We start from the raw sequence: 7,391 nt of genomic DNA, 5'->3' as shown, positions 1-7,391 counted from the left end.
TATCCAAATTCGAGACTGAACTCTTTTAGCTTATGTTCTTTTACTTTTTGTTTGCCGGAAGACTCGACTCAGCTTGGACCATTATAAACTGTAATAAGTGGTTCTGTTCTTCCGTAAGAAAAGGTTATGATTGGCAAAGTTTCAAAATACACAATGCTCATGATCCATCTAGCCTTAGAAACGATTTCATGTTCAAGTTATGCCATATGGATACCCCTAAGAAGATACATGAAGAAAAATTCAAGTAATTAATAGACAACACTGCTAAGCCTAGATCACTCTCAGGAGAGCTCATTTCAGTAGCAAAAAACAAGCATGAGATAGCAACGGGAAGTCGACGAGCAGAGAAATCATCAATCACACCTTTATAGCGTCAGCTCTAGGTTTCCATAGCCCTAGCCTGTATTTGTGGCTGTATTTGAGTATAAGTTTCCTCTGCAAAATCAAAATCCATAATGATCGAGTAAATTAGAGAATTGAAGAATCGAGCCAACAAATCAACACATGATGGTGTGGTTCACCAAACCTATCAACATTTTTCATGAAAGGAAAGATGTCGTAAGTAAGTGACAGGAAACGATGAAACTCTCAAGTAACATCCTAAACTGAAACAGGATCAGATAACACAGAACTTACAGGTACCCAAAAAAGTTCAAGAAGTCAACTTTTTGGTTTGATTCCCCTTGATTACTATAAGTTACTTCACGAAATTACATAATGAAACAAGTACAAGGTAGCAGATTTATATATCCTAACATATTAACAACCGCTACAAACCTATATGATGAACTTAAGGATCAGGCTTTTTCTAAACAACTTAAATATAGAGAAGAATTAGAGAGAGTCTCAGCAACTTACATGTTTGCAAGGAATACCAAACTTCTTGAGTCTAAGCGTACGAGTCACAAGCAGTTTCGAAAGATCACCGATCTCAGTTTCAAGTTTTGCAATGTGAGTCTCAACTCCTCCCCCAATCCCACTCAAGAACTCAGGTATCCCAACCTTCACTACAAAACATTCAAAATCCAATCATGAACCTTTCTCTACACAAATGAAACTTCTAAGATCCTTAAGGTAACGAATCATACAATTCACATTTCACCGAAGCAAAAAAAAAAAAAAATCCGAACAAGTAAAAATAAATATTTACCGGGATAAGGAGCCGGTTTGGAATAGAATCTAGAGAGGTTAAGATTCGACGTCGGTGGTGTTGTCGTTAAAACAGATCTCGCGCTCTGTATCAGTCGCATCCACGCCATTGTCGGAGCTTCTCATCAACACTTCCGGTTTTTTGAGTTTCCCTGATGAAGCTCCTTAATACGTCGTGGTTTTCATTCAAACGGCCAAGCCCATTACAATTTTGGCCCATTAGTCTAAATCAATTTAATATTATTTTTTGTTTTTGTTTTTTTGATACAATAAAAACCATAGATCGTTTGATATTGAATGGTGGATGAACAAAACAAAGATCTTTGGAACCTAAACTTCCAAATAGGACTCGGCAAAATAACCGATAACCAAATAACCGACCGAACCGAACCGAAAAAAAATAAACCAAAATCGAATCAAAGTTCTTCTAATAACCGAATGGTTAGTAAAATCCTATGTTCAAACAAACCAAAACCGAACCGACAATTAAATGTTTAATCGAAATATCCAAAAATCTAAAATATACCCAAAATAATATATTTAATATTAGGAAAACTATTAAATAAACTTAAAATATTAATTATTTTTACATTCAAAAGAATTAAATACTTTAAATAATCAATATATTTAAAAAGTTATTATTTTGAATTTAATAAGGTAAATATTATTTTGTAAAATCGGATCAATATTTTTCCCCCTTTTTATATTTTTGTAATGTAGTTTTGGTTAATTTCGGTTATTTTTTGTTACTTTTGGTTATATTAGATTTATTTGGTTAATTTCAATATAATTTATGTTAGTTATGGTTATCTCTTCAACTAACCGAACCGAAACCAAACCGAATCTAACCGAAATTTCTAAAATATCCAAATAGTTATTATATTTCTATATCTAAACTAACCGAAACCGAACACAACCGAACCGAAACCGAACGGTTAACCGAATGTCCATGTCTACCGTTCCAAACATAAACACAATCATTGTTTTAACTTTGAAGAAACTAAACACAAATGATCACAACAACTCTCGAGTGAGCATCACGCGCAGCTGTTAAAAAAAACACTAATAACATAAATTTCTCCGCCATTGCGTTGCGTCGTCACTCACTAGAACAACACGGTGAGTGAGTGACTCAAAACTTTCCGGTGATTAAAGTTTAATTAACACCGTTCTCAAAATAAAAATATAATGTAAAAAAAAAAATCAAAACTCAGACGGTGCAGCCACAGAAGAGGAAGAAGAAACAGAGCATGGAGACCAACGCCACTGACTCGAACGCCGTCACTACTTTCCAGACAACGTCGTCGACCACCACGGACAGTAAACTCAGCTCTGGTCGACGCCAACTCAGCCACCTTGGCACAGATCCAGATGAAGTGAAATGGATCGGCCACCACCACCGGATAGATGACGCCATTGAACTGAGGTAAAGTGTGTTTGTGTTTGTAGGTTCTAGCTACTAGTGAATTAATTTGTGTAGGTGTGTAGCTAATTGCGGAAAGGTACGCTTTTATGGCGGAGATGATGGCACGGATGTATTATAATATAAATAAATAAAATAAATAAGCAGGTCCATGCGAATTTAAATTTTACAGATGTTATGATGTGTTGGATCTTTTGAAATAAACGGTGAAGATTCAGTTTAGTCATGTTACATTTCCGAGATGTGCAGCTGTGATTGATTGGTATATATTTTGGATCTCTCTAAAAAAGCGAATGAGAATAGTTGTTTCTTCCATCATTGTGGTCAATGACCTCAACGTGGCTGGTTTGAAAAATATTTAAGCAACTTTTAAACCAAGTTGTGAGTTTAAGAGAAACTAAACAAGTACAGTACACTGTACATCCTATGTTGCTACGCTTGAGATGATTTGTTTACTCTTAGGTTAGAAATGTTAATCCATATTATTAAAATTGGCTAATAGTGAGTTATGAATCAGTTGAAGTCACATTTTCTACGAGATCGATCATCTGGACCGTCGATATTCATCTCTGTAACTTTCTCTCACTGGCCAAAGATTTCACGTTTAGGCCATCGTTTTATGTGGTAAGGCAAAAAAAGACTTCTTATTTAAGAAACAAGTCTGTTTGATATCAAAGCTAGCTCTCTATAGTTGCCATAAATCCATCATAGCAACCTTAAAACAGTTGCAATTACAATTTCTTTAATTGACGAACCAACACGAGGAAGCAAATATATAAATATGAGAACAAACAAGAAAGGGTAAGAAGAGACAACATTAGAGTGCCATTTTTCGAGTTCAACTTTAGTTTCAGAGATACTTTTAGACCATTGGTTGCGCCTCTGGTCCATGATCTCTGCAAACATTTACACAAGATGATAAGAATGAGTCTCAATGTTTCACAGGTAAGCTAATGCATAGCTAAGTGTTTTAAGGTGTACCTAAAGCATCTCAGAGATGAGGAAATGTGTCAATCCACTTGATGAAACTACTCTTTGTATCTCATGGTCTCTTTCTCGAACCCAATTGTTGGGAATTGCTTAGCATATTCTTCTACCATCTCACGCAGCTTTGCCATCTCTGATTGTAATTTCTCATTTGATTGCATTGTTGCTACAAAGTCCTTCAACTTTGTTCCTACAGTACATTACAGATTCACCAATACAATCCCATTTTTCAGAGAGCAAAGAATAAACAAAGTAACATACAGCTTTTTCATATACCTTGAGACTCTGCCTTGATCTTTAAGGCTATCTTGACGGCTAAATCAAAATAATCGGCCACTCTTGCAAAATCTTCCTCAATGAATCCTCTTGATGTGAGAGCTGGTGTTCCTGTTATCATACCAATCATTTATAAGAACCGATCGAAACATATACGGTTTTTTAGCTAAAGCATGAATATTTACTACTTTTTTTAACATTCTAACACTACAACTTTCAGTGTTCCTTTAAGAGCCTTACCCATACGGATGCCACCTGGAACCATGGCAGAAACATCACCAGGAACAGTATTCTTGTTTGCTGCAATATGTACTGATTCTAATACTTTTTCCACTCTTGATCCATCTATTCCCTGCAAAACCCAACATCATATATGTTACCAGAAAAAAGTATACACTATGCACTGCTTACTGAGGTTCACAGTACAAAATCAAACATTTTAACTTGATTTGCTATATCCTGGTCAGCATATATTCAGTAAAAAATGAAATCACAAAACAGATACAGGAAACAAGAAACCATTATTGTTTTAGTTATATCATACTAAGATCAAACTTTTAGGAGTTAAGCTACCGATGGGATCCACCCTTTCATATGCAAACTAAACGTTTCTATCTAGATATCAAAGAGGATAGAAGACAGAATGAGAAGTACCTTGTTTTTCAGATTCACCAAAACTAAATGATTGTCAGTGCCTCCAGACACTAAATCATATCCTTTTGCTAGCAAAGTCTGCAATTCCAAGCCAAAAAAAGTTAGATGGTTACAGTAGGTCTGATACCCAGCTTTTCCAAAACATGAAAGTATATCTAAGGCATATCAACTAATTACTGACGATCAGTAAACAAAAAGCACCTCAGCAAACTTTGAGCAATTACGGAGAACTTGATCCTGGTAGGCCTTATACTCGGGTGTTCTTGCCTGTAATAGAGTAAACCGACAAGTCAAAAGATCATAAACAAGACCAAGATAATCCTAGACTATAAAATGAGTTTGTCTGTACATATTAGACAAGGAACACAATTTCAAAAGAACTTTGATGACTGAACCTGCTTCAGAGCAACTGCTAGACCCGTTATTGTGTGATTATGTGGACCACCTTGCAGTCCGGGAAATACAGCTTGGTTAATTCTGTCTTCATAGTCATACATAACCTGCAAGGTAAAGATACAAACGATCAAAAACTGCGAAAGTTTGTCAGCACCTTCTTACTCATCTATATACAAAATGGAAACTTAAAATTTCACCTCTTTCCCTTGTTTGTTAATCTCTTTTAACCCCTTCCTAAAGAATATCATAGCCCCTCTGGGACCGCGAAGCGATTTGTGAGTTGTAGTAGTAACAACATCTGCATACTCAAAAGGAGAAGGAATAACGCCAGCAGCAACCAACCCACTAATATGAGCCATATCAGCCAACATAACTGCCTTTTGCTTGTCACAAACCTGCAATATTATCATCAACAATCTTGAAGAATACAATTCACATTTATATACAAACAAATTTGGTAATTATATAATTCACACTCAAGAGCTGACAATATTTTACCTTACGAATGCGTGCATAGTCATATAGACGAGCATACGCACTTGCACCCGCAACAATAAGTTTCGGTCTGAAAAGCACGGCACTTTTTTCTAGCTGCAAATTATTATATCACAACAAAATAAACTTTGCTTTCAGAACTGATCACATGGGAAACGTAAACGAAAAAGCTTGTATATACCCAACTTGTATCTCAGCGGTCTATTTGAGAGAGATAAAATGTATAAGCTAAGCTGGTTATTAACTACCGAACCTGATCATAATCAATGTAACCGGTGTTCTCATCCAATCTATATGGCATTGTCTCAAAAAAGATGGATACAGCCGATATTTTCTTCGTGTCAGTCTGCACATGAGCAATTAAAAGAAAATGGAAAAGATATCCCACAAGGAGATGAGAAAGGAAGTCCGAAATTGACGATGCTATAGTGATTTTAGGTACCTGATAACCATGAGAAAGATGTCCACCATGAGGTAAGTCAAGTGCCATGATTCTCTCATGAGGTTTCAACAGTGCGGTATAAACTTGGAAGTTAGCTGGTGATCCTGATAGAGACTGCACATTGACTACACAAGGAATAGCTCATGTCATAAGCGTCTCCACTAGTAAAATTGGTTTCTAGCTAGTAGAATGAATTTTAATAACAACCAAGTCATATGTTAATGATTCACTATCAAATAAAGCACATCATCTGCCAAAAAAAAAAAAAAAGAACTCGTACCTCCCCATTTCGAAGGATCTAACTGAAAAGCTTCTAATGCGCGTCTTTGACATAATGATTCAGCCATGTCAATGTACCTAATAATTGATAATATATAAATTACCTTCAACATCATATACTACCAACAAAATGCAAGAACCTTTAGAAGAAAACAAGTATGCCGTCGTCATAACGTTTCTTGGTAGCACTAAACTGAAACCAAATGTAAAGAGAGATTAACATACTCATTCCCTCCATAGTATCTAGCTCCAGGATAACCTTCACTATACTTGTTAGTCATAACAGAACCAACCGCTTGCATCACCGAAAGAGAAGTGAAGTTCTCAGATGGTATTAGTTCAAATCCCTGAAAAAAAAAAAAAAAACGCACAAACATCATCCGTACTGATCCAGATTTGTGAAATTTGTGACTCAGTGATCATCATCCCTCACACAACACAAGAGAAGTTATACTGTAATATATTACCTTCCACTGCCTAGCCTTCTCTAATTCGATAATATCAGCGACTTCGGGATCGATTTCGTCTAGAGATGCGTTGAGTTGCTTAATCCACTGGATAAAAGGGAAACAAAATAAGACGTTTGTGAAACTATATATTACGATGATGCATCTCTGATCTAAGTTGATGTATTTACACTGGAACGAGATTTCTCGGAATCCGCCATAGCTGAGGCTGATAAAGAAGACTGAGCATACGAAAAAACAAAAAACAAAACAAAAAACGGATCAGAATCAAACAAAAAGGAGATTGAGAAACATAAAGCGTATTGTGATAAGATTTTTACCATGAAACGGAGAGAATCGCCATTAGAGGAAAGACGCGAGATCGGTTTCTTAACGGTAGTGGAGAGTCTACGAAGAGCCAACGCCATCTTTTCTCACAATCTCTCTCTCTCTCGGTGTCTCCTCGTCTGTTTTATATAAAAAAGCAACACTGCTGTTTATGTAAGTGAGTGAGCATTGGGGTTGGTGAGATGCCTCTGTTTTTTTTTTTTTCAGTATTTTAATTTTTCGACTCGGTGCGTTTGTGTTTTATTTTATTTTGTTGATTTGATGATATTTGGATCCAAATTGTTTTCTTGAAGCAAATCATATTTTTAGTCAATCAAAACTTGTTGTCGGCATATAAAGTCTGCATTGAACCCCTTATTACAAACTAATGGATGTCATACAGTAGGGGTTCGGCTATTTCTATCCGGGTTGGTTCCGGTTTGATTTTATTCGGTTTTTGCTTTTTCGATTACGGTGAGAGATACATTAATAATTGCAACAACAAAAAAAAATAGCA

At 35.9% G+C, this 7,391-nt stretch overlaps 3 protein-coding genes across 3 annotated transcripts; all 3 read right to left on the bottom strand.

The window, feature by feature from the left end:
- Positions 1–109: 109 nt before the first annotated feature.
- Positions 110–1,305, bottom strand: LOC104736701 (uncharacterized). The gene is made up of 3 exons (XM_010456737.3): positions 1,151–1,305; positions 859–1,007; positions 110–435 (listed from the first exon to the last, which is right to left on the bottom strand). Exons 1-3 carry the CDS (start codon positions 1,257–1,259, stop codon positions 358–360), a joined length of 336 nt encoding a protein of 111 aa, XP_010455039.1. The 5' UTR covers positions 1,260–1,305; the 3' UTR covers positions 110–357.
- An 814-nt stretch (positions 1,306–2,119) lies between these two features.
- Positions 2,120–2,860, bottom strand: LOC109128326 (uncharacterized). The gene has a single exon (XM_019234495.2). It carries the CDS (start codon positions 2,564–2,566, stop codon positions 2,360–2,362), a length of 207 nt encoding a protein of 68 aa, XP_019090040.1. The 5' UTR covers positions 2,567–2,860; the 3' UTR covers positions 2,120–2,359.
- Positions 2,861–3,187: 327 nt separating this feature from the next.
- On the bottom strand, positions 3,188–7,223 carry LOC104736700 (serine hydroxymethyltransferase 2, mitochondrial-like). Its single transcript, XM_019234561.2, has 16 exons — positions 6,889–7,223; positions 6,739–6,789; positions 6,569–6,655; positions 6,327–6,448; positions 6,103–6,179; positions 5,823–5,947; positions 5,634–5,726; positions 5,384–5,476; positions 5,083–5,280; positions 4,885–4,989; positions 4,691–4,756; positions 4,490–4,567; positions 4,076–4,187; positions 3,836–3,946; positions 3,554–3,749; positions 3,188–3,468 (listed from the first exon to the last, which is right to left on the bottom strand). Exons 1-15 carry the CDS (start codon positions 6,973–6,975, stop codon positions 3,601–3,603), a joined length of 1,554 nt encoding a protein of 517 aa, XP_019090106.2. The 5' UTR covers positions 6,976–7,223; the 3' UTR covers positions 3,188–3,468; positions 3,554–3,600.
- Positions 7,224–7,391: the final 168 nt, after the last annotated feature.

This window comes from Camelina sativa, chromosome 13 (genome assembly GCF_030686135.1).
Source record: "Camelina sativa cultivar CO46 ecotype springtype chromosome 13, ASM3068613v1".
Taxonomy (NCBI): domain Eukaryota; kingdom Viridiplantae; phylum Streptophyta; class Magnoliopsida; order Brassicales; family Brassicaceae; genus Camelina; species Camelina sativa.
Note: the sequence above shows the minus strand (reverse complement) of the source record. Positions and strands in the feature narration are given on the sequence as shown.

Bases quoted from the DNA above. Each gene is read 5' to 3' on its own strand.
- LOC104736701 (XM_010456737.3), bottom strand. From the start codon at position 1,259: ATGGCGTGGATGCGACTGATACAGAGCGCGAGATCTGTTTTAACGACA. The intron at 1,008-1,150 runs GTAAATATTTAT...AATGTTTTGTAG, and splicing joins CAAACCGGCTCCTTATCCCG to TGAAGGTTGGGATACCTGAG. The intron at 436-858 runs GTAAGTTGCTGA...TTGATTTTGCAG, and splicing joins TTGGTATTCCTTGCAAACAT to AGGAAACTTATACTCAAATA.
- LOC104736700 (XM_019234561.2), bottom strand. From the start codon at position 6,975: ATGGCGTTGGCTCTTCGTAGACTCTCCACTACCGTTAAGAAACCGATC. The intron at 6,180-6,326 runs GTATGTTAATCT...ATCAATTATTAG, and splicing joins AGATACTATGGAGGGAATGA to GTACATTGACATGGCTGAAT. The intron at 4,990-5,082 runs GTGAAATTTTAA...TTTACCTTGCAG, and splicing joins TTAACAAACAAGGGAAAGAG to GTTATGTATGACTATGAAGA.
- LOC109128326 (XM_019234495.2), bottom strand. From the start codon at position 2,566: ATGGCGTCATCTATCCGGTGGTGGTGGCCGATCCATTTCACTTCATCT.